The 14012-nt window shown below is 45.3% G+C and overlaps 1 protein-coding gene across 3 annotated transcripts in view; it reads left to right on the forward strand.

The window, feature by feature from the left end:
• The window catches only part of STAT1 (signal transducer and activator of transcription 1), a 167647-nt gene that overhangs the window by 55687 nt on the left and 97948 nt on the right, over window positions 1-14012 (forward strand). For all 3 annotated transcript variants that reach the window (XM_029606088.1, XM_029606091.1, XM_029606089.1), the window contains exons 6-7: window positions 8815-8904; window positions 11293-11371. In XM_029606088.1, the coding sequence (XP_029461948.1) occupies window positions 8815-8904; window positions 11293-11371 (169 nt within the window). The remainder of the gene's footprint in view (window positions 1-8814; window positions 8905-11292; window positions 11372-14012) is intronic.

Genomic DNA, 14012 nt, shown 5'->3' on the forward strand with positions numbered 1-14012 from the left:
TAATATGATCAAAACGGCAAGAACCAGTTAAGATAGGAGCTGCTGAGTTTTGGATTACTTGAAGGGTCAAATTGTTGTTAATAGGAGGCCTAGAGATAACTTGCATTACAGTAATCCAGGGCCAGCAGAATCCATGCTTGCTAAACAGATGGAAAATCACTTGGGTTGAGAAACATTCGCAATTTGTAGAACAAACTCTTCAGCACCGCTTTATTGGGGGGGGGGGGGTTTGAAAGAGAGCGCATTTATTGTTTGGGGGGGGGGGGTGTTGAAAGAGAGCGCAGAGTCAAAGATAACTCTCAAACTGCCATCAGGGCTGGTAGTAGCATTTTTACTGTCCTGTGCAGACAATTTTTGAGCTGCCCCTTCTATGTTTTTTTGGTTTTTTTTTTTAAACACAGAGCGGCTGATGTAATAACGAGCCCTAAAGCTGCGGCAGGTTTGTGTGCGCATGTTATGTGCAGTTATGCGCACTGTTTCCCACACACTATATGGGTCAGCGAAGCAGTGGACGGAACTAGAAGAGAAGAAAGCTTCTCAATGAGGCAGAATCGCTGATCTGCATTTCACGCTCTTGCTGGCGGTCGGCGTCCGATCATGAAGGGATTTAGATATTGCTCTATCCACTTTCACATCAACTTCCAGACCACTAATTTTCTTCTTCTTTTTTTTTTTTTTTTAAAAAGAAAGGCTTTTGCCCCGAGAATCAACCTCAGGTGTTTACACGGTGATGGGTGTCTGCACGAGTTTCTGTACGGAGGTCTGTGCGTTTTACTGCATAGGGCCATGAACGTGCGTTACTGTGTGCATTATGGCGCTTGTTTGGTGTGCGTGGATTTTATGCACGTATCTAGCATACACAGCCATTATCACATCCCGTCCTTCTGCTAGTTTTTGCCGCGAGCGCCAAAAAAATCAGTGTGGGTCTTATTACATCAGCCCCAGAATAGCCCACCTTAGTTAAACTTTCAGAACAAAGACTCACCATCTGCAAATACAGAATAGAGTATAAACAGAAACTGAACTTGAAACCACAACCATGCAGCAACAAACATCACCAGTCCTCATAAATTATTCATCAAGCAATAAAACTGAGGAATATAAATCAATCATATTAGTAAAATCATACTTAAAAAAAGAATATTTCCAACAAGCTAAGGAATAGAATAAAATCCAATAATTAAGAGCTTATACAAAATGTAAAAAATTTTCCAAACAAACACACAGATTCAGGTTGCCATGCGCGCACATCCCAGACAGGATCCCATAACACACATACACACGCCCAGTCAGGCTCCCATTCTCTCACCCACATCCCTTGGGCATCCCTTTCTCTCTCTCACACACACACCCTGGGCAGGTTCCCTTTCTCTCTCTCTCACACACATACATCCTAGGCAGGCTCCCATTCCCTGTACGTACCCGGATCAGTCCAGACCATGGGTTGAGCCTCCTTTCCAGCAGATGGAGACAGAGAAAAACTGAAAGGGTATCCTATATCAGGACAGTGTTTCCCCTGCATCCCTTCAGTATTTCTCTGTCTCCAGCAGATGTAGATAGCAGAATCTGCGGTTCCCATTCTTTAGACGGTTATTTGCTTTCAGAAAGTTCTTTCTTCCTTCTTTCTGTCTTGCTAAAGGATCAAGCAAGTATTTATGCTTATCAAAAAGTTTTAAAAAAAAAAGGGGAAAAAGTTAAATTTTGTCTTTTTTTCTTCAGGAGAAGCAAAGCCGTTCTCCTTGCTCTTATCTGGGCCTAGGGGGCTTTTGCCCCTTGATCTCCTCAGCCTAGGACCCTACCTGGTGACCTATTGCCTGGTGGTCCAGTCCCTCCCCTGTTAAGACCCCAGAGAAGTTTCATACCTTGGGTCTCTGACAGAGAAGTTCAAAATTCCTCTGTCCTTTAAAAAAAAAAAAAAAAAAAAAAAAAAAAAAAAGGGGGCAAAGAGCTGACAGCTTCGGGGAAGGAGTGGGGAATAGAGTTTTTTCCTCTTCGCCGCTCACAGCCAGGCACAGAGGACTTTTCCGTTCTCAAGCGGCAGTTCCTGCCCCCCCCCCCCCCCCCCCCCCCCCATCCTGTGCTACCATGCTTCGGTTGCCGTTTTGTGTAGGGTGCGGGGAGCCTGCATCACGGCTCTCCCGAGAGGGAGTTTGCTCTCACTGTTTGGCCGGCGGGGAGGGACCCTCTTCTGCGCTGGAGAAATCAGCTGCCGTGCTTGGCCCGGCAACACGCTGCTAGGCCAGCCCTATCCCTGCAAAACGCGGGAAAGTGGCCATTTTGTCTGCAGACCTCGCAACAGAGTCTGTGCCAGATGGGGGAGTGGACTCGCTTTTTCATCAATCCCCTCCAGATTTAAGCCCCGTGGATCTCTCAGATGTCTGCCCTGGCCCCCAGCCCGATGAACCCCCTCCTCCAATGCCAGGGAAAACGCCTAGACATTTTTCCATGGATTTTGTCCTTCTCTTACATAAAGCATACGTTGCCAGTTTATTACAGCAGGATGAGCCACCCGCAGACCCCTCTCCTACAAGGATTCCTATAGGCCCTCCACCTGCAAAGGTCCCTTGGGCATCTACAGATCAGGGACCCAAAATCCCTGATCCTCAAGGGGCGAATTGGGTTCGGATTATACCGGGGGTACCGTCTGCAGAGGCGGAACATCTAGAAGCTGCTATTGCATATGGGGCGGATACCCTCTACGATCTCCTCAGGGTGCTGGCCAGATCCATGGTTTCAGCTGTCTCAGTCAGGCGTCTCCTCTGGCTGCGAAATTGGGCGACGGACTCGTCTTCCAAATTGCAATTGGGCACTCTTCCTTTCAAAGGTAAGTTTCTCTACGGGGAAGATCTGGAACAACTTATCAAGTCCCTGGGGGACAACAAGATTCATAAGCTTCCTGAGGACCGCCCTAAACCTTCCAGATCCTTTTTACCTTCACGCTCTCACTCCAGGGGATAGCGCAGGTTCAACAGGTCGCGAGGGGCTCCACAAAGAAACCCCTCTACAAGATCTCAATCGTGGTCTAATTCCTTTCGTGGTCGGATATTATTCCAGGAGGGAAACCCTCAAGGATCCGCCCCAAAGTCCTCCCAATGAGATGTGGCCGGCCCATTCCTCTGTCCCCAATCTAGGAGGCCGGCTCTCCCTTTTTCTCGAGGGATGGGTCAAAATTACTTCAGATCAGTTCGCTTAGAAGTAATAGAATGAGGCTACGCTTTAGAATTTGCACGGCCTCTCTGATCGCTACCTGGTCTCTCCTTGTGGACCCCTACGGAAACATCAGGTGGTGCGTCAAACTCTGGGCAGGCTGCAGCAGCTCGGTGCCATCATGTCTGTCTCCCTCGAGGGTTAGGCCACTATTCCACTTACTTCGTGGTTCCAAAAAAGGATGGTTCTTTTCGACCGATTCTGGACCTCAAGAAAGTCAACAAAGCACTCAAAGTTCCCCATTTTTGGATGGAGACTTTGCGTTCAATCATAGCAGCGGTTCACTCCCATGAATTCCTAGCTTCTCTGGATTTGACAGAGGTGTATCTCCATATCCTGATTCGCCCAGAACATAAGAGGTACCTATCACCAAGACCTTGGAAATCATTACCAGTTTTGGGTGCTTCCATTTAGACTATTTTATTTTATTTATTTATTTATTTAAGGGTTTTTTATATACCGAGGCACGTTTGCAAAACATCACCTCGGTTCACAATGTAACATAACCTAGCAACAAGCTTTACAATAATATAAATTTTTAACAAGGAGTCGGTAAACAGGGGGTGGTGGAGATAATACGTGGATTATATACATATGTACATATGACTAGCCACTGCCCCCTGCACATTTACCAAGGCAATGGTGGTGGTGGCGGCCGCCCTTTGGCGGGAGGGTGTACTGGTCCATCCTTACCTGGACGACTGGCTCATTCGGGCGAAATCGGAGGATCTCTGCAAAGCTGCAGTCGACAAGGTTTTGGTGCTCCTCGGCTCCCTCTGTTGGATAGTCAATTTCTCCAAGAGCAGCCTCAAGCTGGCTCAGGTCCTGGAATTCTTAGGGGTACTTTTTGACACACATGTGGGGAAGGTCTCCCTTCCAGAGAGCTGGGCGCTCAAACTCATGGCCCAAGTTCAACATCTTTTGAATCTCTCCATGCCCACAGCCTGGGACTACCTACAGGTCCTGGGTTCTATGGCTTCAACTATTGATTTTGGTTCCGTGGGCCTTCGCACATATGTGTCCTTTTACAGAAAGCTTTACTGTCCCGTTGGAAGCCGGTCTCTGAGGAGTTTCAGATGCCTTTACCATCTCCAGCCTTCAGTGGTAGTTGTCGCTCGACCACCTGCTAAAGGGTGTGGATTGTTGTGACGACGGACGCCAGCCTTACAGGCTGGGGAGCGGTCTGCCAATCTCAATCAACACAAGGTCAATGGTCCCCGGTCCAATCTCGATGGCACATCAATCGCCTGGAAGCCCGAGCGGTTCGCCTGGCGCTGAAGGTGTTCCTGCCTTTGATCCGTCACTAGACTGTTCAGGTCCTCTCTGACAACACCACCACAGTAGCCTACATCAATCGTCAGGGAGGAGCCAGGAGTTGCCTAGTTGCCCTAGAAGCAAGCAGATTGTTCTCCTGGGCAGAACGACATCTGGCTCGGTTGGCAGCCTCACACATTGCGGGAAAGGAGAATGTTCAAGCCAATTTCCTGAGTCGTCAGCATCTAGACCCCGGAGAGTGGGAATTGTTCCAGAATGCTGCAGCTAGAATCCTCACCAATACACGCAGAAAAGAGCACATTACACCTATACTAAGAGACCTCCATTGGCTCCCTTCTCCTTCAGAATTATCTACAAGACCCTCTCCCTTATATACAAAACGTTACACAACCAGAACATCCAATGGCTAAACCACTCTCTCCACTTTCATACATCCAATAGACCCACCAGATCTGCCTACTTAGGAACACTTCACATAACCTCTCCTAAACTCACACACCTCTCCTCCATGAGGGATCGAGCATTATCAATAGCAGGTCCCTCAAACTGGAACACAGTGCCTCCTGACCTCCGCCTGGAACCTTGTACACAGAAATTCAAAGAAAAATTAGAAACATGGCTATTCAAACAAGCCTTCACCTAACACCCCTTCCATCCATTGCCTTCTCCTCCCTTACACCTCGCACCCCACACTCCTATTCTCTTGTTCCTTCTCCTTTTCCCACCCACCCTCCCTCCTCTACATTTTTGTTTCCCCCTACCTTACCCTAGCCTCCCTTTCCCTTTATCCTCTTTATCTATAAACCTCTCTGAGTTCTCCAATTGTTAATTGTTGTATTCCTCTCTTGAATCAACCATTTCCCTCCTGTTTAATTTATTATGTTTACTAATATGTTTATATCCCTCTTGATTAATTATTAATGTTTATAGTTTGTACCATTTCTTAATTTTACCATGTTACCAAATGTTCTATGTAAACGTTATTTCTTTTAATCACCCTGTTCCATGTAAACCGATACGATGTGCAAACGGTTATCTGTATATAAAAGCCTTTAAATAAAACAAATAAATAAATAAATCGCATAGTGTGCACACCTGCTATTTCCGGGCCTGACTGCGGACCTTGTTGGAAATTTGGTTTTGAAATCCTTCCATGTTCAAGGTCGTAGGAAAATTCATTACACGTTTGCTAATTATGATAATTTTGCCCTTTTCTAAATGTAATCCAGTTTATTACTTGACAACTAGATCAAAATGGCCTTAACATAAAAGGTAATGAGCCCAGTAGTGGTCTTGGAATCAGAATTTATGAGGAAAACAAACTAGTTATTTGAGAAGGCTTTTTTTGTAAAGTTTGCCAACAAGTCATTTGTGTCTATTCAGGCTTTGTGTTTGTTTTTATATAAAATGTTGTTTTTTTAAAAAAATTTAATGACTGTAACACTGTTAGCCATTTAGAATCTAAGGGGTCTATTTTAAAAGCCATGATTTATGTGCATGAACAAGTAAAAAAAAATAAGGGGGACAGAATGGGACAGGGCGTAGACATTCCTGGGCGGGGCCACCTGTTACATGCATATTTTAAAACCGGATGCCACAGTGCACGTCAGCTTGTTAGCTGCATAATTATTCTGCTGCTCTTGATGAGGAGCAAGTTTGTTGATCCCACATTTTAGTGCATACACAACAGGGTGAATGGTCCGGGTCAACTGGGAGGCATATAGGATGAAGAGCCAGAGAGTTCTAGATGACGGTGAAACTGACTGGGCAAAATGGTGGACTAAGAAAAACTGGGAATATTCCTCGTGCGAGCATGTTTTTCAAAATCTGCTTACATGCATGCGTAAAAGCTGGCAAAGTCCTATGGAAAATATGTGAAGTAGGTTTGCTTGAGTAACCTCTTAAAATTAGGCGCATACTTTTATGTGCGGTAGGCGTATTTTAAATCATACGCACGCAAGCGTGTGCATGATTTAAAATTCCAGCGTACCTCCCCTTATATGCCAATACATGTGTGTATGGACGCATGCGCACTTGTTTAAAATTAACCTGTTAGATGGCATATAAACGTATTACACATTACCACACCAACTCACTAGCATCACCACTACCTTGATCTAGTCCTCTCATAGGCTTCTCTCCCTGTCAGTCTTGACTTGATTGTAAGCTCCACATGGCTGGGACTGTATCTTATGCACATCTGTTCAATGCTACTATGCCAGGTTGCACCTCACACCCTGTCCTGAACTGCTGCATGATAATCCAGAGACGCCATATACACAGACCTGAAATTGCAGCAAAATGGCATAAAGTTTTGGGGGGGGGGGGGGGGGGTTGTTTTTTTTTTCCTGCTTACAGTGGGCCCTTCATGTGCATCTGGCAGGCATTTAAATATGGCAGGTATGGATCTCTGTGCTGCAGTTTATAACTGCTTTTAAGACCGCTCCACTGTTCCTTCTAAGCTGCGCACATGTGCGTTCCCACACAGGTCATGAACCCTGTGGATAAGGGAAAACCGTAGTATGCCCAAGACATTCCGATGACATTTGCCTTAAACTGGCTTGTAACACACAAATTTGAACTCAAACTTATACAACATGCGTGAACAAATCCTTTCACAAATTTGAAGGAACATTGGTTCGCCCTCTCCCCCACCACCACCACCTGCTGCTCTGTAAGCCAGTTCCAAGCCACAGGCTCTTGCAGGTTTCTTGCATTAGCATGCCCACCTGGAATGGGAGCTCTGAGCTTACCATGGTATCCCTTTAACTGGCCCTTGCTCCTCTCTGGTGTTGTCTTTTGGCAGACCCCTGCCCTTTACAGGCTCCTCCTAGCAGCTCCTTGACCTTTCTCTCATCAGATGTCCCTTTTCAGATTTTTCAAAGACTTTTTAAGATGCCCAAACCCCCGTCCTGATCACCTATCAAACCTCAGCTTCTGACTGCTGAGGAATACATTTCTCATCAGTTTACTGCTTCCTATCCCTCTTGGGTCTACAGCCCCTAGCCACTTTCAAAGGCTTGATGCAATATCACGCACATAAAAATGTGCATCCAAACTGGGCACCCTTTTTTTTTTTTTTCCCAATGCACGCACATCCACCTTTCCTGGGTGTGCGATGCTATATTTTAATGAGCTGCCGGCCTAAATTGTGCGTCCCTAGCACTCAAAAGCATCGGGCACCCGGGAGACATGGCTCTGCTTGAGTCAGGAAAACGGGCGCTCAATACAAGTGTTTTATCCCGCTGCAGATAATTTACACACACGCGGCAAAATCGGCCTGGAGCATGTAGATTGTGCATGTATATTGTCCCGGCAGAATTTTCTTTTTTTTCCCAAGTCCTTACATGTTTGTCACATTGTAATCAGTAAATGTTAGTATCACAGGGATACTAATTAAGAGGAACCACAGAAGAGTGTATTTTTTTGGTTTTTCCTTGACTTGCCATGAGACTTAATGCCTGCCCCAAAGCAGGCATTAAATTTGCTGGGTTAAAAAGGGTGCATTGGGTGACTTTTTTTTTTTTTTATCCCCCCTGCATCGCAGAGTAATAGCTAATAGCCTCATCCACATGGAAATTACATGTGATGAGCACAATTAGCTACGCCTTTGTTTGGGTGCGCGTTTTGGATATGCTAATCCCCTTATTGCATCAAATGTTGCTCTGGCTTGTCCAAAACATGAGATAAACCTGTGCTCTAGGCTGAGCGCACTTTATTGCATTGGCCTCCCTGTTCTCAATAACACCCTCTGTTTCCTAGACAGTCCAATTGTATCTTACCTTTCGGCCTGTTTCTTTAGAACCACATTCTTTACAGAATATTCTTTTTTTGTTGACAGCCTTTTTGTTCTGTGTCCCTGGGCTGTTTTCCCTTCTGGCGAACCTTGTTTTTGTCTTAACTGCATGCGTCTAGTAGCACTATCAAATTGTTAAACGGTGGCAGCTCTCAATGAGAAGGCACTAAGTGTTCCCCCACCTCCATCCCATGCTCAGTAATCAAGCTCCCATCCCACCCTACAAGGTTCAAGCCCTTATTGTAAGCTTGAGGTGAGTAACTGCAAGTTTTGGGGGTGTTTAAATTCCGAATGATAATGAAAGATACACAAATAGTCAGTAGCTAATGTTGAAGACTTTTGATGATTGGTCCTGTTGCTTAGAAACTTCAAACTTCTGATGCTTCCATTTTTCTGCATTTAGGAATGTACATAAATCTTTGTATCCTTGTACATGTTCTCGATATTATATTATTTTCTATAGAGCCACCTGTTGGCAAACTGATCCAAAGGCATAATAAGTTATGAACAAAATGCTCCCTGTTTGTGTTTGACAGAATCAGCTGGGGAGCACGCAGAATACGGTAATGCAGGACAAACAGAAGGAGCTGGATGAGAAGGTGAAAGATGTGAAGAACAAAGTTCAGGTAAGTAATGTTCAAAATTTTCAATATGGCATTACATTATAGAGGTCGAATGGCCAAGGTTCCCTTCCCCCACCCACCTTTTCTGCAGGAGAAGCCCTTGGGTGTCCATCACACGGCGGATTCCAGCTGTCGCACGAAAGACTTGAATAATTTGTTCTATACCTGATAGCTAGAAGGGTCAGTTGTAGCGTCTGAAACCTTTAATATGCTGAAGGTGCAGGTCCCAGCTTTGACGAGTTATAGGGTGCCTTCCCGCGCGGTCAACGATTTCTTCTCAGTTTTCACCTTTCCCGTACAGCGATTGGGCGCGGGTTCTTCTCCTCCTTAGGATCTCTTTTGTCTCTTCGCACCCGGACGTTGCTAGGTTTTTGAGAGGGTTTAAATGTATTCAGCCACTATTGAGGATACCTGTGCTGCTCTGGGATCTTAATCTAGTCTTGACCTTTTTGGCAAGTCCCACCTTTCATATTCGACAGCTTTCCTGGTTGCTTACTAACTTTGAAGGCTGTTTTCTGGTCACTATGTTCGGCAAGGAGGATTTTTGAATTGCAAGCTCTTTCTTGTCGAGAGCCTTTCTTGTTGGTTAGCCAGGGCAGAGTGCAGCTCAGGACTATACCTTCTTTCTTGCCAAAAATTGTTTCAGACTTTCATCTGAATCAGTCCTTTTCCTTACCATCTTTGGATATGTCTCTCTGCATGAGCAAGAACTTCGGATCTTGTGTCCCTTGGAGTTAAGGCGGCATCTGTTGCGATATCGTACATTACTAATCTTTTCCAGAAGACAGGTAGTCTTTTTGTACTTCATGGTTAAATAAAGATGGGAGAAGTGGCTTCATGAGCCACAGTGAAATGTTGGATTAAGGAGGTAATAACGATGGCCTATGTGGCTATGGAGAAGATCTTGCCCAGGCAAATTAGGGCACATTCTACTAAAGCACAGGCGGCTTCCTGGGTAGACTTGCAGTTGCTAACTCCATTGGAGATCTGTAGAGCAGCAACAAGGTCTTCCTTGCATACTTTCTCCAGACATTATAGTTTGGATGTTTGAGCACAGGAGGATGCATCCTTTGCAAGGACGGTCATGAGAAGAGCACATGCAGCTTCCCACCCTTCTAGGAAGTAGCTTTGGTACATCCCACTTGTGTAGACTGGCCTGCCTGGATGAAGAGGAAGGTGAAATTAATTTTTACCTGATAATTTCCTTTCCTCTAAGACAGGTAGGCCAGTCCACACTCCTTCCCTGGGCTGCCTATATTGCTCTACTGCTTTGTCCTCCAGAAATCGGAGGCAGATAAATTCCAGATCGGTGAGGATCCTGGTAAGCGCGGACCTTCTTTTTCTTACTGTCATTACTGCAGTTCCTATACTGAGTCTTGTGCTTCTTGGTCTCCTGGAAATAGGAAAAAAAAGACATTATTGTTAAAGTGCAAGCTTGTTCAGTTGTCCACAGTTGGCTTTTGCAGAAATATTGGCAGGCTGATGTCTGTCTGTGCAGGATTATATGAGGTGACATTAGCGAGTCAGTGTATCTCCGTCTCCATCTGCTGGTTGGTGTGCATAACTCACTTGTGTGGTTTGGCCTGCCTGTCCGATAGGAAAGGAAATTATCAGCTAAGAATTAATTTCACTTTCTAGGACCAAGAGATCCTAGGTATTCTCCCAGAGACCTGGAGCAGGTCTCTAAACCCTGAATCTCCAGATCAAATCTGGAGAGTTCCCAAGTATAATTATAAGAGGAGACCAGGCACGACGGCTGCTCCGTTTATTGACTGGAGATTGGTTTACCCTGTGTAAACCATACCACAAGAAATTACAGCTGAGTTGTATTTCAAATGTATAAGTAAAAGGGATCATGCTGGAGAGGAAGAAAAGATTTTTTGAAATATTTTATCATAGTAGAATCAAATGAATTAAAGTTTGTGGGAGTGATAGCTTCAGATAATTAAAAACATTTAGATAACCATATAATTTTGACTGGCCCTCTAAGTTGTCAGAAGATAGTGTTCCATGCTTTTAGTGAAAATATGTTTCCAATATATGTCTAGATTTTTCTTCTGAGTGCATAGTATGGGGCTGCCCTTGGAGCCTATCAAGCAGGTTGCCATTCGACTTTGCGAGCTGTCAGCAATGGGGGGGCATGCTTATTGATAAAAATGTCTTTTTTGCTTTCTTTCACTTTTATTTTATTGGCAGAAAAGCATCATGGTGTGTGTGCCGGGATTTCCTGAGCATGTGGTTTTTTTTTTTCCTGGTCTCTTGCTTTGCAGAAATGGTGTGTCTTTTTTTTTTTTTTTTAAATTGGACCAGGGAGTACATGACTTGTAGTGATGTGGAATTCTGCAGAACCAGGCAGTTCTGTGATTTTTTTTTTTGTTTTTTTTTTGTTAGGAAGTAGAACAAGACATCAAGAACCTGGAAGATGTGCAAGATGAGTATGACTTTAAAGTGAAAACCTTGCAGAGCAGAGGTGAGAGATTAGTTTTAGGCCTGGTGAGGGGGAAAAAAGTTAATTTTTTGATGGAAGTTGGGGTGGAATGCAGTCCTTACTTCTGGTTCATGGACAGGCTTTAACAGGTTTTCTGCAGTTATTTAATTTATGCTAAAAGTGACTCAATGTGGATTTGTTCTTTACTCTTGATATGTGCAGGTCTCGGATTTTAGCTTGCAATCTGCAAAATTATTGCTATACTCAAGCGTATCAGTTTCCTGTAGCATCTTTTTTCAAGATTCTGTGGCAAGTGCTGGCCAAGATGTGGCAAATGCCATGCACTGTTATGCAGCAGACTTAGGTTTGATTCCTGGGCCAGGCTTCTGCTCCTTGCCTGGCCTGGGACTGCTGCAGGTGTGGTGTTCACATCTCCCTGGGGGGGGAAGAGTGTCTCCGCTGTTATGCAATGGCAGTATCTAGCGGCCAAACTTAGGGTCCACATTAGGTGCGTCTCGGAGAGAGAGAGCTGCAATTTATAGGCCGAGGACAGTTGTGCTGCGATGGCTAGGCGGAATCGGGAGGGGAATAAAAACCCAGGGTAGTTGCAAATGGAATCTCCCGGTGCCATAGCCCAATAGGAGCTGATGCCAACTGAGCAGAAAGCCCAAAGGGCATGGCCAAAAGCAAACTAAAAATTCTGGAACAAATTTGAATACCTTTGCATAAGATTCTACATCCCAAAGTATGCACCAAAAACAATTAAAAAAAAAAGTATTTCACATTATGCCTACACAGTATTTAAACAATGTAGTAAGAATACAAAATTTACCATGTACATAAAAACTTTAACAATGCAGACTTATCACGGTGGCTTTCTGAACTATCACTTCTTTTATCTCAAATTAAAACACAGCATGATCATTTAGCATTTTGTGCTGTAGTGCAGGGGATCCCACAGAGATGGAATGCTAAGGCCCGGGGAGGGAGGGAGAATGGCTAGTTAGATATTTAAAAATGTTTAATATACCACTCTCTTCAATTCCAGTTGATTTCAGAGGGGTTGACAAAATTCTAAACACACAAAAATGATATAAAACATAAAATAGAACAGCAAAAATACACAGAAAACACAGGAAAAATGTCCTGAGAAGCCTTTATTGCGCAATAACCGCTGCCCAAACAAAGCCTGACTAACAGAATAGAGTTCAAGTTCCTGAAGCAGAAAGCTTTTACTGCTTACAGAAGCAGTTATAATTTACTTATTTAACTGCTGCAGCCACCATTGCCAACCAGCTAGTGGCGCAGGAGGCATCCCTACAGCCTTTAAACTAGTGAAGGTCCCCTCTGTCAATTTCTGTCAACCAAGTATGCCATCCAGAGAGGGTAAGGGTTGGCATATCCATTGGGTGCCCAGAATGGCGTCTAGCTAATCTTGCCGCTCAGGTGCTGAGCTAGGCGCTTATTTGGTTGCAAATTATGCCGTTGAGCACCCAGAAAGGTGCCTAACTACCAATACCGTCGAGGTACGACCAAGTAAGCGCCTAGCTCAGCACCCGAACGGCAATGGTAGCTAGGCGCCTTTCTGGGCGCCCAATGGAATACATTTGCGACCTAGCTACTGTTGCAAATCTTTCTTGCTGGTAGTCCAGCCAGTGGATGTCATTGAGTGATGAGTGGGACTCCCTCTTCTCTCTCAGAAGCTGTGAATATTGCCTTTGCAGCAGGTCTGGATTTAGTCATAGGCAACTGCCCATGGCGACAAATTCCTATAGCTGCTAGACCATCGCCGCCACTGCCTATCCCTAAATCCAGATCTGCTGCCGCACCACTGTTTCTTCTCCTGTGGCATGGGCTCTGGTTGCAGCAAGGACGAGGAAGAAAACATCAGTGCGGGTCCTTCAGCAGTCCTCTTAATGCTGACTGACCCTTGCGATGTTCCACTCTTCGCATGGGTTTCCCTGGTAACAGGACGCCCATGCAGACAGAAGAGACAGGGCGCCGCAGGATCCAGTAGCACAAAGATGGCTGTTGAAGGCCCCGGGCTGATTTTTTTTCCTTCTCCTTCTCTTTCTATTGCTGCTGCAGCCTGAGTCGCAACTCAAGGTGAGCAAAGAGGGGGTGGGGGATGCCCTGAGAGGAGAATTTTGGCAGGAAGGATTATAACTCCCCCCCCCCCCCCCTCCTCCATCGCGTGCACGCCCTCCTAATCTGCCATGCCTTGCGGCATCCACAGTCCCAGCTGGCCCGGGGAATTGGAAAATCTATTGGGAATCAAAAATGTGTCTCTCTGCATAACATCATACATTACGGCTGCTGAGCCACCAGTCACTGTGAGTCTCTGCCATTATTCATGTTTTTGAAATACCTGGCGCTCTCTGTTTACTATCAGATTTAACATTTGTTTTCTTGGTCCAGGCCGACTCCTATGGAGCCCTATGTATTAAAGTGCAGAAAATCCCGAAAAAATGGGACTTTCTAGGCTAATCATGACAGCGTGTGGGTTTTTTGGTTTTTTTTTCAATACACACGGTCTCCCCCCCCCATGAGTGGGCAAAGGAGCCCTATGTGTGGGGCAGGAGCAAGTGGGGGTAGCTCTTGCCCCCATTATACCCCCCGGTAACTTTCTGGTCGGTCTGAGGGGGGGTGGGGATTTGAAGGAGAGGGGTTGGGAAAAGGAGGG

This window comes from Rhinatrema bivittatum, chromosome 6 (assembly GCF_901001135.1).
Source record: "Rhinatrema bivittatum chromosome 6, aRhiBiv1.1, whole genome shotgun sequence".
Lineage (NCBI taxonomy): Eukaryota > Metazoa > Chordata > Amphibia > Gymnophiona > Rhinatrematidae > Rhinatrema > Rhinatrema bivittatum.